Here is a 15,990-nt window from a genome sequence, read left to right on the forward strand (position 1 = left end):
AGGGAGACAGAGAGAGAGAGAGACAGAGAGAGAGACAGAGAGAGAGAGAGACAGAGAGAGAGACAGAGAGAGAGAGAGAGAGAGAGAGACAGAGAGAGACAGGGAGACAGAGACAGAGAGAGACAGAGAGAGAGAGAGAGAGAGAGAGAGAGAGAGAGAGAGAGACAGACAGAGAGAGAGAGAGAGAGACAGAGAGAGAGAGAGAGAGAGAGAGTGAGACAGGGAGACAGAGAGAGACAGAGAGAGAGAGAGAGAGAGAGAGAGGGAGAGAGAGAGAGACAGAGAGAGAGAGAGACAGAGAGAGACAGAGAGAGAGACAGAGAGAGAGACAGAGAGAGAGAGAGAGAGAGAGAGAGAGACAGAGAGAGAGTGAGACAGAGAGAGAGAGAGAGAGAGAGACAGAGAGAGAGTGAGACAGGGAGACAGAGACAGAGACAGAGAGAGAGAGAGAGAGAGAGACAGAGAGAGAGTGAGACAGGGAGACAGAGACAGAGACAGAGAGAGAGAGAGAGAGAGAGAGAGAGAGAGAGAGACAGAGAGAGAGAGAGAGAGAGAGAGAGAGAGAGACAGACGGGATGATCCGGACATTCCGCAGAGTGAGCGGAACCAGCGGACAGACAGCAGAACTGGAAGAGCTGACATCTCCTCTCTCTCCACTATCTGTCCACTATCTGTCCACTATCTCTCCACTATCTGTCCACTATCTGTCCACTATCTGTCCACTATCTGTCCTGTTCAATAGAAGGGAAAAAAGAGATCCACTAAGAAGCAGACGTCGATGTGAGTTTATTCTACACTCGACTTCATACAAACATCATCAGAACAATAAATACAGCTGTGCAGCTTTACACTTACCAACGTCACACACACACACACACACACACACACACACACACAGAACACATACGTATTTCCCTTTATATGTTATTAGACATCCCGCTCAGCAGGGGGCGCTCTGGGTGGGGCGGACATTGAGCCATGCAGTTTGTCGAGCAGGAACAGAGGGTCCAGACTGGAGAGGAAGAGATGGAGACCCTACATGAACCTGCAGACACAACACACACACACACACACACACACACACACACACACAGTGTGTTACAGCATGGCTTACTGTTCTGTTGCTATGGCAGCAGGATAGTGTGAGTATTACAGCAAGACCTACTGTTGCTGTGTTACAAGTTTTACAGCAGTGTGTAGTGTTGCTATGGAAACGAGGCAGTGAGCACTTTACAGGAGGGCTTACCGTTGGTATGTGCGCAGGACGGGGGGAGGGGGGTGGGCGTTACAGCAGTTTCCTCATCCTACGGGTGTGTTTGTCGATGCTCATGGTGGCGCGCTCACTGGAGGAAGCCAAAACATCCAGAGCTTCATCCTGCCTCTCCAACTCCGTCTCAGCCTCCAGCGCCAGAGACTTCAACTGCAGCAGCATCTGCACACATCAAAAAAATATAGAGCATTATAGAGCGCCCCCTACGCTTCCTGTAGTGTATTACAGTCTGTCAGAATGAGCGTGTGGATCATATGAACATTATAGAGCATTATAGAGCGCCCCCTACGCTTCCTGTAGTGTATTACAGTCTGTCAGAATGAGCGTGTGATCATATGAACATTATAGAGCATTATAGAGCGCCCCCTACGCTTCCTGTAGTGTATTACAGTCTGTCAGAATGAGCGTGTGGATCATATGAACATTATAGAGCATTATAGAGCGCCCCCTACGCTTCCTGTAGTGTATTACAGTCTGTCAGAATGAGCGTGTGGATCATATGAACATTATAGAGCATTATAGAGCGCCCCCTACGCTTCCTGTAGTGTATTACAGTCTGTCAGAATGAGCATGTGGATCATATGAACATTATAGAGCATTATAGAGTGCCCCCTACGCTTCCTGTAGTGTATTACAGTCTGTCAGAATGAGCGTGTGGATCATATGAGTATTATAGAGCATTATAGAGCGCCCCCTATGCTTCCTGTAGTGTATTACAGTCTGTCAGAATGAGCGTGTGGATCATATGAGCATTATAGAGCATTATAGAGCGCCCCTTACGCTTCCTGTAGTGTATTACAGTCTGTCAGAATGAGTGTGTGGATCATATGAACATTATAGAGCATTATAGAGTGCCCCCTACGCTTCCTGTAGTGTATTACAGTCTGTCAGAATGAGCGTGTGGATCATATGAGCATTATAGAGCATTATAGAGCGCCCCCTATGCTTCCTGTAGTGTATTACAGTCTGTCAGAATGAGCGTGTGGATCATATGAGCATTATAGAGCATTATAGAGCGCCCCCTACGCTTCCTGTAGTGTATTACAGTCTGTCAGAATGAGCGTGTGGATCATATGAACATTATAGAGCATTATAGAGCGCCCCCTACGCTTCCTGTAGTGTATTACAGTCTGTCAGAATGAGCGTGTGGATCATATGATCATTATAGAGCATTATAGAGCGCCCCCTATGCTTCCTGTAGTGTATTACAGTCTGTCAGAATGAGCGTGTGGATCATATGAGCATTATAGAGCATTATAGAGCGCCCCCTATGCTTCCTGTAGTGTATTACAGTCTGTCAGAATGAGCGTGTGGATCATATGAGCATTATAGAGCATTATAGAGCGCCCCCTACACTTCCTGTAGTGTATTACAGTCTGTCAGAATGAGCGTGTGGATCATATGAACATTATAGAGCATTATAGAGCGCCCCCTACGCTTCCTGTAGTGTATTACAGTCTGTCAGAATGAGCGTGTGGATCATATGAGCATTATAGAGCATTATAGAGCGCCCCCTACGCTTCCTGTAGTGTATTACAGTCTGTCAGAATGAGTGTGTGGATCATATGAACATTATAGAGCATTATAGAGCGCCCCCTACGCTTCCTGTGCACTTCCTAAAGCAGAGACCAGCCATAGACAGACTATGGAGAACAGACAGTGATGTACTCTGGCACTGGAGACTTTAAATAAGCTCCTTCACTGAGCTGGTCAGTGCGTTATGGTTAGTGGCATGGCCTGAATGGGCAGCACGGCGCCAATCAAAACACTTCACACACAGACACACACTCCCTCCACCGCCCACCAGTGGTCTTCATGGTAATAACAGGTTGACCAACACACATAAACCAACTGTCATTATGTCTGCTTTGAGCCATTAATGCAGTGGAAGAGGGAAAACGATGGGAAAAGGACATCATCTAATGTACTGTAGTGAACCAGGCCGAGGCAGAGGAGCCTGAGTCCTGAGAGGTTGAGGCCATGAGCTGGAGAGGAGAGGCCTGCCTGACTCTTCTTCTAGTGTTTAACAGTGTTCTCCTTACTGCAGACACTCTAAAGGTCTTTATAAATCAGTGCCATCCACACACTGTACACTATGTGGACAAAAGTATTGGGACAAACCTCCTCTTAATCACTGTATTCAGGTGTCTGATTCAGTCTCATTGCCACCACAGCTGTATAAAGTCCAGCCTCTAGTCCTGCAGTCTGTCTTTCCTCCACACATCAGTGAAAGAACGGGAGGTTCTGAAGAGCTCACTGAACTCCAGCGTGGTTCTGTATGTAATAGGAGACACCGCTGCACCAACAACAACAAGTCAGCTGGTGAAATTTCCTCCCTCCTAGATCTTCCTTCATCAGCTGTGAGTGGTGTTATTATTGAACAGTGGAAGAGTTTAGGAGGAACAGCTCACAGAGAGCAGCTCAGCCACCGAGTGTCTGTCAGACCACGTAAAGTTACAGAGCGGGGTCAGGGCCGAGTGCTGAGCTCAGAGCAGAGTGCAGAAAAGCCTCCAACTGACTCAGTAACTGCAGCAGAGCTCCAGACCTGCTGCTGCTGCTGGTAGAGCGTAGAGCAAAGGGGGACCGGCTCCATATTAATAATGACTATGGGTTTAGAATAGGAGGTCATAGAAAGAGCTCCTGCAGGTGGAATGTGGAGGTGTCTCAATACTTTTGTCCGTATACTGTATTTGACATATATATTATATATATATATTATACAGTCAAGTGTAGAGCGCAGGTCCGGCCTGCAGCTGTGTGCTGTGCGGCGGCACGTGAGCAGAAATGACTTCTGGCCGATGTGCCAAAGCCGTGCGGCTTCCACTGCTGATATGAGGAAACACAAAAGCCTCCAACGCTGTGCCCACTTCTCCACTTCCTCCGCCGGCCGCTGTGCCCACTTCTCCACTTCCTCCGCCGGCCGGGTTGTTTTAGGCCGAGATCATTAATCAGTGCTGGGAGAGACTCTTTGAACTTCCCAGGTTTGTACAGCGTTAGGTGAGGCGCTGATAAGGAACAATAAGGATTTACTTTAGCTAATCGGTTGTTGATAATAAATTCTACAGAGAGGAATGAGTGGAAGGCCTGGAGGACTCTGCTGGAGAGCGAGAGAGCGAGAGAGAGAGAGGGAGAGCGAGAGAGAGAGAGAGAGAGAGAGAGAGAGAGAGAGAGGTTTATAGAACAGCACAAACACGTCAGCGTGATTCATTACTGATCAACTCCCAGACAACCCGGCCTCTGCTCACCTCTGAAGGGCTGGATTAGAGAAGCGGTGTACTGCTCCCACTAGCTGCTGCAGTCAGTACTGCACTGTACACCCTGTTTAATGTTATAATGCTTTTCTTGAGACAGCTGGAGAAATTCCACCTGCCGCAGACCCTGATGATCCAGTTCTACACAGCAATCATCGGGTCCATCCTCACATCATCCAGAACCATCCGGTTTGGTTCCTCCACGTCCCAAGAGCAAGCCGAACTCCAGCGCATCATCAGGACGGCAGAGAGGATCACTGGATACGATCTGCCATCGCTTCAGGAGATCTACAGCAGCAGGGTGAGGAAGCAGCTGACCCCTCTCATCCAGACACTGCCCACTGGTAGAAGCCTCAGAACCATCAGAACCATCAAAACCAGCACAACACGCTTTTCCCCAGAGCGGCAGTGCTCCTCAACCACAGTGGACACCTCACACCCCAATCTATAATTCTAATCTATAAACCTAATCTATAATTCTAATCTATGAACCTAATCCATAAACCCAATCTATAAACTAAATCTATAATCCTAATTTATAAACTAAATCTATAATCCTAATCTATAAACTAAATATATAATCCTAATCTATAAAGTAAATATATAAACCCAATCTATAAACCCAATCTATAATCCTAATCTATAATCATAATCTTTAAACCCAATCTATAAACGTAATCTATAAACCTAATCTATAATCCTAATCTATAAACCCAATCTATAAACCCAATCTATAAACCTAATTTATAATCCTAATCCATAAACCTAATCCATAAACCTGATCTATAATCCTAACCTATAATTCTAATCTATAAACCAAATATGTAATCCTAATTTATAATCCTAATCTAAAAATCCAATCTATAAACCTAATCTATAAACCCAATCTATAATCCAATCTATAAACCAAATATGTAATCCTAATCTATAAATCCTAATCTATAATCCTAATCTATAAACCCAATCTATAATCCTAATTTATAAACTTAATCTATAAACTAAATGTATAAACCTAATCTATAAACCTAAATCTATAATCCTAATCTACGCCACCAGAGTGGACCAAAGTGTCTCCGCTGTGATGTATGGATGTAGCAGGTGACCCCACCACCTTCACCACGGCAGACGACTGGGTAAGCTCCTCTACACCAGTAAGACTCCTGACTCTCAGTCCTCCACCTGTGGACCATGATTCACCTGGATTCTTATAGTCCTAATGCTTCCAGGGCAGACGTCCTGAAGTCCCCGCTGAAGGACATGGTGTCGGACCACCAGCTCACTGACCTGTTTGAGCTCCTGGGCCTCGGCCTCCGTCACGGTGGGCTGCAGGACGTGCAGCTGAACCTGCGTCAGATCTCCTGCAGGAACCTCCACGGGCACATCTGTCTCCAGGCCATGAGCACCTGCAGGGGGCGACACACAAGTACAGACATACAGAGCTGTGAAAAAGTACCTGCCCCTCACGCTCCCCTCTGGTTCTGTCAGTATACGGTTCTAGATCTTCATAATCAGTGTCATATGAGACAAGGAGAACAGTTGGACAGCTGCCACCAAACGCCTCCTAGCACTGGAGATCAGAGGAAGTCTGGACCGATCACTGGAGGGCTCTTTACTAGCAGGTTCTGTGACTGTCTGGGTGGTGTAGGAAGGCAGGAACATACATACGCCAGACAGAGCAACACTGCCATCATGTGGCACCGGAGGGAACTTCAGGCTGACTTTACAGATCCCTTCCACAAACTTCCACTATATGTTAGCGTAGGTCATCCTTCATACACTATGTGGACAAAAGTATTGGGACACCTGCTCGTTCACTGTTCTGAAATCAAGGGTGTTAAAAAGAGCTGATCCTGCTTTTGTTGGAGTAACTGTCTCTACTGTGGGTTTTGGTTGTACCGGGAAGGGTGTTGGTTGTACTGGGGGGGATTGGTTTGTACTGGGAAGGGTTTTGGTTGCACTGGAGGGGTTTTGGTTGCACTGGAGGGGATTGGTTTGTACTGGGAAGGGTGTAGGTTGCACTGGGAAGGGTGTAGGTTGCACTGGAAGGTTTAGGTTATACTGGGAAGGGTGTTGGTTGTACTGGAGGAGTTTGGGTTGTACTGGGAAGGGTGTTGGTTGTACTGGAGGAGTTTGGGTTGTACTGGGAAAGGTGTTGGTTGCACTGGAGCAGTCTGGGTTGTACTGGGAAGGGTGTTGGTTGTACTGGAGGAGTTTGGGTTGTACTGGGAAGGGTGTTGGTTGTACTGGAGGAGTTTGGGGTGTACTGGGAAGGGTGTTGGTTGTACTGGAGCAGTTTGGGTTGTACTGGGAAGGGTGTTGGTTGTACTGGAGGAGTTTGGGGTGTACTGGGAAAGGTGTTGGTTGCACTGGAAGGTTTGGGTTATACTGGGAAGGGTGTAGGTTGCACTGGAAGGTTTGGGTTATACTGGGAAGGGTGTAGGTTGCACTGGAGGGGTTTGGTTTGTACTGGGAAGGGTGTAGGTTGCAGTGCAGGGGTTTTGGTTGCACTGGAGGGGATTGGTTTGTACTGGGAGGGGTTTTGGTTGCACTGGAGGGGATTGGTTTGTACTGGGAGGGGTGTAGGTTGCACTGGAGGGGTTTGGTTTGTACTGGGAAAGGCGTTGGTTGCACTGGAGGGGATTGGTTTGTACTGGGAAGGGTGTAGGTTGCACTGGAGGGGTTTGGTTTGTACTGGGAGGGGTGTAGGTTGCACTGGAGGGGATTGGTTTGTACTGGGAAGGGTGTTGGTTGCACTGGAGGGGATTGGTTTGTACTGGGAGGGGTGTAGGTTGCACTGGAGGGGATTGGGTTGTACTGGGAGGGGTGTAGGTTGCACTGGAGGGGATTGGTTGTACTGGGAGGGGTGTAGGTTGCACTGGAGGGGATTGGTTGTACTGGGAGGGGTTTGGGTTGCACTGGAGGGGATTGGTTTGTACTGGGAGGGGTTTGGGTTGCACTGGAGGGATTGGTTTGTACTGGGAGGGGTGTAGGTTGCACTGGAGGGATTGGGTTGTACTGGGAAGGGTGTAGGTTGCACTGGAGGGATTGGGTTGTACTGGGAAGGGTGTAGGTTGCACTGGAGGGATTGGTTTGTACTGGGAAAGGCGTTGGTTGCACTGGAGGGGATTCGTTGTACTGGGAGGGGTGTAGGTTGCACTGGAGGGATTGGGTTGTACTGGGAGGGGTGTAGGTTGCACTGGAGGGATTGGGTTGTACTGGGAGGGGTGTAGGTTGCACTGGAGGGGATTGGGTTGTACTGGGAAGGGTGTAGGTTGCACTGGAGGGGATTGGTTTGTACTGGGAAGGGTGTAGGTTGCACTGGAGGGGATTGGTTTGTACTGGGAAGGGTGTAGGTTGCACTGGAGGGGATTGGGTTGTACTGGGAAGGGTGTAGGTTGCACTGGAGGGATTGGGTTGTACTGGGAAGGGTGTAGGTTGCACTGGAGGGGATTGGTTTGTACTGGGAAGGGTTCATTCATGATACTGTGAGTTTTCACTGAACTTCTCCTCTAAGGTCTATTTTTCAGTAGTTATATGGACAAAATGGAACATTAGTGATTACACAGTTACAGAAGTGTGGACGCTCATACCTGCACCCCAGGGTAACGCTCCGCTGTCTGCGCTGCCCGGCGTGGTGCTGGGTGTGCCCTGAAAGGCAGTGTAGTCATTGGTGAGCTCCACCTTCTTCTTGTACTGCACCTCCAGCACGGACAGGGCCTCGGCCATCTTGGCAGAGATCAGACGGAAGCACACATCAGGCTTCCCGATGAATCGCTGCCGGACGCTGATTTCATACGGGTTATGGACGCGGACATCGTCCACTTCCTCCCTCTCGAAGCGGTGGATCAGCTGCCCGCTCACGTCCCTCAGCTCCATGGAGGAGGGTAGCAGGGTGAGAGAGCCCGGCTTCAGCTCGCCCGAGGCCTCCCCGCGCCACACCACAGCCGGGATGCTGCTGATCACCTTCTGGGCCTTCCCAGAGCCTCTAGGGGGCAGAGCTTTAGCGGCAGCCTCCGCCTTCGCCTCCTGCTGACTCCTCCAGGGCACTTTACCAAAGGGCCACCAGGGAGGAGACTCCAGCTCCGACAGCAGCCTGAACACAACACACACCAGCTCAGAGCAGACAACACCGTGCAGTTATCACAACATAGCATAGTCGCTAATAAATGATTCACAGTAGATACTGAATGATTCACAGTGGATCCTGAATGGGTCACAGTGGATCCTGAATGGGTCACAGTGGATACTGAATGATTCACAGTGGATACTGAATGGGTCACAGTGGATACTGAATGGGTCACAGTGGATACTGAATGGGTCACAGTGGATACTGAATGATTCACAGTGGATACTGAATGATTCACAGTGGATACTGAATGGATACTGAATGATTCACAGTGGATACTGAATGATTCACAGTGGATACTGAATGGATACTGAATGATTCATAGGTGATACAGAATAATTCACAGTGGATACTGAATGGGTCACAGTGGATACTGAATGATTCACAGTGGATACTGAATGGGTCACAGTGGATACTGAATGGGTCACAGTGGATACTGAATGGATACTGAATGGGTCACAGTGGATACTGAATGATTCACAGTGGATACGGAATGGATACTGAATGATTCATAGGTGATACAGAATAATTCACAGTGGATACTGAATAACTCACAGTGGATACTGAATGGGTCACAGTGGATCCTGAATGATTCATAGGTGATACAGAATAATTCACAGTGGATACTGAATGATTCACAGTGGATACTGAATGGATACTGAATGATTCATAGGTGATACAGAATAATTCACAGTGGATACTGAATGATTCACAGTGGATACTGAATGGATACTGAATGATTCATAGGTGATACAGAATAATTCACAGTGGATACTGAATAACTCACAGTGGATACTGAATAATTCACAGTGGATACTGAATGGGTCACAGTGGATCCTGAATGATTCATAGGTGATACAGAATAATTCACAGTGGATACTGAATAACTCACAGTGGATACTGAATGGGTCACAGTGGATACTGAATAACTCACAGTGGATACTAAGTAGTTTATACTAGATACTGAATAATTTGCATACTTATCAGCCACGCCCAGGTCGGACTCAATCTTGTCCAGGCCCTGCATCATGTTGTCAAACTGCTCCCCCTGGTGGTTGAGCACTTTGCCCGTGTCGGCCAGTCTGCGCTGGGCTCCGGACACCAGGCTGATGAGCTCCTGACCCTTGCTGAGCGGAGCCTGGGCCTGGGCCTCGCTGGGCGACAGCAGCCTTTCCCTCCAGAAGTGCTCCAGGACGTGGTAGACGGCGGCTCGGCACGGCCGCAGGGAGCCGAACCAGTGCTTGACGTTGCCCTGCTCCAGCACTGTCAGAGCGCTGAAGATGAAACTGGACGACTCCATCTTAATCTCCACGATGCGGGACAGGGGGAAGCTGGCCAGGGCATCGCGGCTCTGCTCCGAGGTGAAGCGGACGGTCGTGCGGGTCAGAGAGAGCTTACCGCTCACCCAGCGCTTCTCACCGTTCACGTAGTAGGACCCGGACCAGCTGTGGATGGGCGTGTCCCGGCTCATCCTGACGGAGTGGGCGGAGCTCGAACCTGGCAGCCCCACAGTCTGTCTGGAATCTCACCTGCTGGACCAAAGACAGGAACAACCGCAGTTATGTCAATTATCTCCACATTAGCTGCTGTGAAAAAGTATTTACCCCTCCTGATCTATGTCATTTTTTCTGCATGGTTTCAGAACCTCATGTAATATAAGACCAGGAGAACACGAGGGAACACGTGACTACTTGGGTCGTGTGGCCTTGGGCAGAATTCATGGTTCTATGAAGTACAGCAAGCCGCCCAGGACCTGAAGCCGTACCACCACCATGTTTAACAGGTGCTACGATGTTCTAAATGTGGAACATTGCCTTAGCTTCCAAAAAATTCCACCTCCCACTCATTAGTCTACAGATCAGTACTCCAAAAGGCTTGGGTTCTACCCAGTGTTGTTGGTAAATGGAGTTTCTATGTTCTCTAGGTTAGCAGCGGCAGCTCGGCCGTGAGGCCCAGTCTCTGCCTAATGATGGAATCATGAACGCTGACCTGAACTGAGGCGAGCAAGGCCTGCAGCGTCTTAGCCATCGGTCTGGGTTCTTCTGTGACTTACTGGAGGAACTGTTGCTGTGCAGCCAGACACTTCAGAGAAGATTCACCACTGTCCGTTAAGTTTTGACCATTAGGAGATTCACAGAGCCTTAGAGATGTTGGTAGTAGTCTCTCCGGACTGATCTCTAAATAACACTGATCTCTAAATAACACTGTTTTAAGGTGCAAATCTTTAAGCTTTTTTAGTAAATAGTTTAAAATGTTTCTCTAAATTCATTCTGTCATCAACTTTTATGCCTAAAAGCTGTTTTTTCCAGTTTTTTTTTTATTTATTATTAATTTGTTATAATTAATTCTGTCATTGATGTAAATGTTATACTTTTAATTAATTATTCAATTATTCAATTATTATTACTGTATTATTTGATCTGTTATTTTTACATTTTTATGTCATATTTTATTTTACATGCAGCATTTAGGGGTGCACATTGTGTATGAAAAGTGTTATATTCATTATAATTAGTAACAGAAGTAATAATACTACTGTTAGTAGTAATAATAATTATAATAATGCTGATAATAATAATATCATAATAATAATAATAATAAAGATTCTTATTTTTCAGCCCATTGGGCTTTTTGGCCACATTTGCAGGAAATAATAGTGTGAATAAACGTATTAAAAATACTGATTCTCAGTCTCTACACGTAAAACTGAACGGAGAGATGTTGACGTGACCCTCTCCTGCAGTCTCAGAGGAAATGGGTAGAGAGGCTCAGTGTTCGGGACTGACCTGGAGTTCAGACCACAGCCTTCGTCATGACCCACGCTGTTAACTGGTCACATGACGCTGAATTTCTATGTCAGAACAAAGTCTAATGCTACTGTCAGTCTGACGTAGAATAGTGACGACAGCTATTCCACGATTTCGTTGGTTTAAAGTTTTTAGTGACCAAAGTCTTCCAGACGTCACATCCCAACATCAAATATCAACGTCTGCTAAACCTCATCATGTTACCATCCACACAACACAAAGTTCTAATGTAGTTAGACGTGGAGAGATGTTGTTGTCTGTCTGTCTGACTGACTGTCTGTCTGTCTGTCTGACTGACTGTCTGTCTGTCTGTCTGTCTCTCTATCTGCCTGACTGCCTGTCTGTCTCTCTGTCTGCCTGTCTGTCTGACTGTCTGTCTGTCTGTCTGACTGTCTGTCTGTCTGACTGTCTGTCTGCCTAACTGTCTGTCTGTCCCTCTGTCTGTCTGACTGTCTCTCTGTCTGCCTGACTGCCTGTCTCTGTCTGCCTGTCTGTCTGATTGTCTGTCTGTCTGTCTCTCTGTCTGACTGTCTGTCTCTCTGTCTGTCTGACTGTTTGTCTGACTGACTGTCTGTCTGTCTCTCTCTGTCTGTCTGTTTGTCTGACTGACTGTCTGTCTGCCTAACTGTCTGTCTGCCTGCCTGACTGTCTGCCTGACTGTCTGTTTGTCTGACTGTCTGCCTGTCTGTCTGCCTAACTGTCTGTCTGCCTAACTGTCTGTCTGTCCCTCTGTCTGTCTGACTGACTGTCTGACTGACTGTCTGACTGACTGTCTGTTTGTCTGACTCTCTGTCTGTCTCTCTGTCTGTCTCTCTGTCTGTCTCTCTGTCTGTCTCTCTGTCTGTCTGTCTGACGTAGGAGCTTGATGTCAATCCAATGTTCCAAGGTTTCTGACGCACACATGGCTTTGATTTCCAGCCAAACATTAGAGCTCTGATTTTCATTTTGAAATAGAATCTGGTGAAATGTGGTGAAATGTGGTGAAATCTGGTGAAATGTGGTGAAATCTGGTGAAATGTGGTGGGATGTGGTGGAATGTGGTGGGATGTGGTGGGATGTGGTGGGATGTGGTGAAATCTGGTGGAATGTGGTGAAATGTGGTGGAATCTGGTGGAATCTGGTGAAATGTGGTGAAATGTGGTGAAATCTGGTGGAATGTGGTGGAATGTGGTGAAATGTGGTGGAATGTGGTGAAATGTGGTGGGATGTGGTGGGATGTGGTGGAATGTGGTGAAATCTGGTGGAATGTGGTGAAATGTGGTGAAATGTGGTGGAATGTGGTGAAATGTGGTGGGATGTGGTGGGATGTGGTGGGATGTGGTGGAATGTGGTGAAATCTGGTGGAATGTGGTGAAATGTGGTGGAATGTGGTGGAATCTGGTGGAATCTGGTGAAATGTGGTGAAATGTGGTGGGATGTGGTGGAATCTGGTGAAATGTGGTGGAATGTGGTGGAATGTGGTGGAATCTGGTGAAATCTGGTGGAATGTGGTGAAATGTGGTGAAATGTGGTGGGATGTGGTGGAATCTGGTGAAATGTGGTGGAATGTGGTGAAATGTGGTGGGATGTGGTGGAATCTGGTGAAATGTGGTGGAATCTGGTGAAATCTGGTGAAATGTGGTGAAATGTGGTGGAATCTGGTGAAATGTGGTGGAATGTGGTGAAATGTGGTGGAATGTGGTGAAATCTGGTGGAATGTGGTGAAATGTGGTGAAATGTGGTGGAATGTGGTGGAATCTGGTGGAATGTGGTGAAATGTGGTGAAATCTGGTGGAATGTGGTGAAATGTGGTGGAATGTGGTGAAATGTGGTGAAATGTGGTGAAATGTGGTGGAATCTGGTGGAATGTGGTGGAATGTGGTGGAATGTGGTGAAATCTGGTGGAATGTGGTGAAATGTGGTGGAATCTGGTGAAATGTGGTGAAATGTGGTGGAATGTGGTGGAATCTGGTGGAATGTGGTGAAATGTGGTGGAATCTGGTGGAATGTGGTGAAATGTGGTGGAATGTGGTGGAATGTGGTGGAATGTGGTGGAATCTGGTGGAATGTGGTGGAATCTGGTGGGATGTGGTGGAATGTGGTGGAATCTGGTGGAATCTGGTGGAATCTGGTGAAATCTGGTGAAATGTGGTGGGATGTGGTGGAATCTGGTGAAATGTGGTGGAATCTGGTGAAATCTGGTGGAATGTGGTGAAATGTGGTGAAATGTGGTGGGATGTGGTGAAATGTGGTGGGATGTGGTGGGATGTGGTGGGATGTGGTGGGATGTGGTGAAATCTGGTGGAATGTGGTGAAATGTGGTGGAATGTGGTGGAATCTGGTGGAATGTGGTGGAATGTGGTGGAATGTGGTGAAATCTGGTGGAATGTGGTGAAATGTGGTGAAATGTGGTGGAATGTGGTGAAATGTGGTGAAATCTGGTGGAATGTGGTGAAATCTGGTGGGATGTGGTGAAATGTGGTGGAATCTGGTGGGATGTGGTGGGATGTGGTGGGATGTGGTGGAATGTGGTGGAATCTGGTGAAATCTGGTGAAATGTGGTGGGATGTGGTGGAATCTGGTGGAATCTGGTGAAATCTGGTGAAATGTGGTGGAATCTGGTGAAATCTGGTGAAATCTGGTGGAATGTGGTGAAATGTGGTGAAATGTGGTGGGATGTGGTGAAATGTGGTGAAATGTGGTGGGATGTGGTGGAATGTGGTGGAATGTGGTGAAATCTGGTGGAATGTGGTGGGATGTGGTGGGATGTGGTGGGATCTGGTGAAATGTGGTGAAATGTGGTGGAATGTGGTGGAATGTGGTGAAATCTGGTGAAATCTGGTGAAATGTGGTGAGATGTGGTGGAATGTGGTGAGATGTGGTGGAATCTGGTGGAATGTGGTGGAATCTGGTGGAATGTGGTGGGATGTGGTGGAATCTGGTGGAATGTGGTGGAATGTGGTGAAATGTGGTGGAATCTGGTGAAATGTGGTGGAATCTGGTGGAATGTGGTGAAATCTGGTAAAATCTGGTGGAATGTGGTGAAATGTGGTGGAATCTGGTGAAATGTGGTGAAATGTGGTGGAATCTGGTGAAATGTGGTGAAATGTGGTGAAATCTGGTGGAATGTGGTGGAATGTGGTGAAATGTGGTGGGATGTGGTGAAATGTGGTGAAATGTGGTGAAATGTGGTGGGATGTGGTGAAATGTGGTGAAATGTGGTGGGATGTGGTGGAATCTGGTGGAATGTGGTGGAATGTGGTGGAATCTGGTGGAATCTGGTGGAATGTGGTGAAATCTGGTGAAATGTGGTGAAATGTGGTGGAATCTGGTGAAATGTGGTGGGATGTGGTGAAATGTGGTGAAATGTGGTGGGATGTGGTGAAATGTGGTGAAATGTGGTGGGATGTGGTGGAATCTGGTGGAATGTGGTGGAATCTGGTGGAATCTGGTGGAATCTGGTGGAATGTGGTGAAATCTGGTGAAATGTGGTGAAATGTGGTGGAATCTGGTGGAATCTGGTGAAATGTGGTGAAATGTGGTGGAATCTGGTGAAATGTGGTGGGATGTGGTGAAATGTGGTGAAATGTGGTGGGATGTGGTGAAATGTGGTGGAATGTGGTGAAATGTGGTGAAATCTGGTGGAATGTGGTGAAATGTGGTGGAATCTGGTGAAATGTGGTGAAATGTGGTGAAATGTGGTGGAATCTGGTGGAATCTGGTGAAATGTGGTGGAATCTGGTGAAATGTGGTGGGATGTGGTGAAATGTGGTGGGATGTGGTGAAATGTGGTGGAATGTGGTGAAATGTGGTGAAATCTGGTGAAATGTGGTGAAATGTGGTGAAATGTGGTGAAATCTGGTGGAATCTGGTGGAATCTGGTGGAATCTGGTGAAATCTGGTGGAATGTGGTGAAATCTGGTGGAATGTGGTGGAATCTGGTGGAATCTGGTGAAATCTGGTGGAATGTGGTGAGGTTCAGTCCAGGGTCTGCTGGGGAAGGCTGGACCACCACAGACTCTCCATCCCACCTGAAAAGCTGCAGCACTTTCAATCTGACACTATTTGATTAAGCATTAAAGGAGTCTCACCCTACTCCACCCGACTCCACCAGAGCTCCACCCATAAACAGCACATTAATATCAGATCAATGTGAAGAGCTGAAGCTCACTTTACCTGCTTCACAAATCCCCAGCCAAACACGCTGCCATCTGGCCTCCTCTACACCCGGGCCTCCAAGTGGTGTTTCAGAACATGTGAATAATATTAAAATCGGAGGAAAAGGTGGTTTTTTAATGTTTGTTATGGTAAAGAAATCAAATCGCAGCTGCGCTTCTAAAGGAGGTCGCCACCGCTGCGGGTGCTGCCATGTTTACAGTCCGATGTGGGCTGAGACAGGAGGCGCTCGGCGTCCAAACGTTCCGCTTATCTACGTGAGACAAAATCCACAGGCGGGTTTATGTTTTTATGTGCTGTTAAAATTACGAACTGTGATTTAATATAATACTAGTCATATATAGAATTATGGATTCAGCAATACATGTGTGAATAGGATCT

General features: G+C 47.3%; 1 protein-coding gene across 2 annotated transcripts; it reads right to left on the minus strand.

Annotated features, from left to right (window-relative positions):
• Positions 1 to 770: 770 nt before the first annotated feature.
• snap47 (synaptosome associated protein 47) lies at positions 771 to 15,856 on the minus strand. Of its 2 annotated transcripts, none has more exons than XM_072687077.1 (6): positions 15,610 to 15,856; positions 9,628 to 10,176; positions 8,112 to 8,614; positions 5,806 to 5,924; positions 1,247 to 1,432; positions 771 to 1,045 (listed from the first exon to the last, which is right to left on the minus strand). In XM_072687077.1, the coding sequence occupies exons 2-5, from the start codon at positions 10,116 to 10,118 to the stop codon at positions 1,286 to 1,288; spliced, it is 1,260 nt and encodes a 419-aa protein (XP_072543178.1). In that variant the 5' UTR covers positions 10,119 to 10,176; positions 15,610 to 15,856; the 3' UTR covers positions 771 to 1,045; positions 1,247 to 1,285. The 2 variants fall into 2 exon arrangements, with proteins under 2 accessions (XP_072543178.1, XP_072543177.1); XM_072687076.1 differs by having other exon boundaries at positions 9,628 to 10,179.
• Between the last annotated feature and the right edge of the window lie 134 nt (positions 15,857 to 15,990).

Source organism: Salminus brasiliensis, chromosome 9, assembly GCF_030463535.1.
Source record: "Salminus brasiliensis chromosome 9, fSalBra1.hap2, whole genome shotgun sequence".
NCBI classification, from domain to species: Eukaryota; Metazoa; Chordata; class Actinopteri; order Characiformes; family Bryconidae; genus Salminus; species Salminus brasiliensis.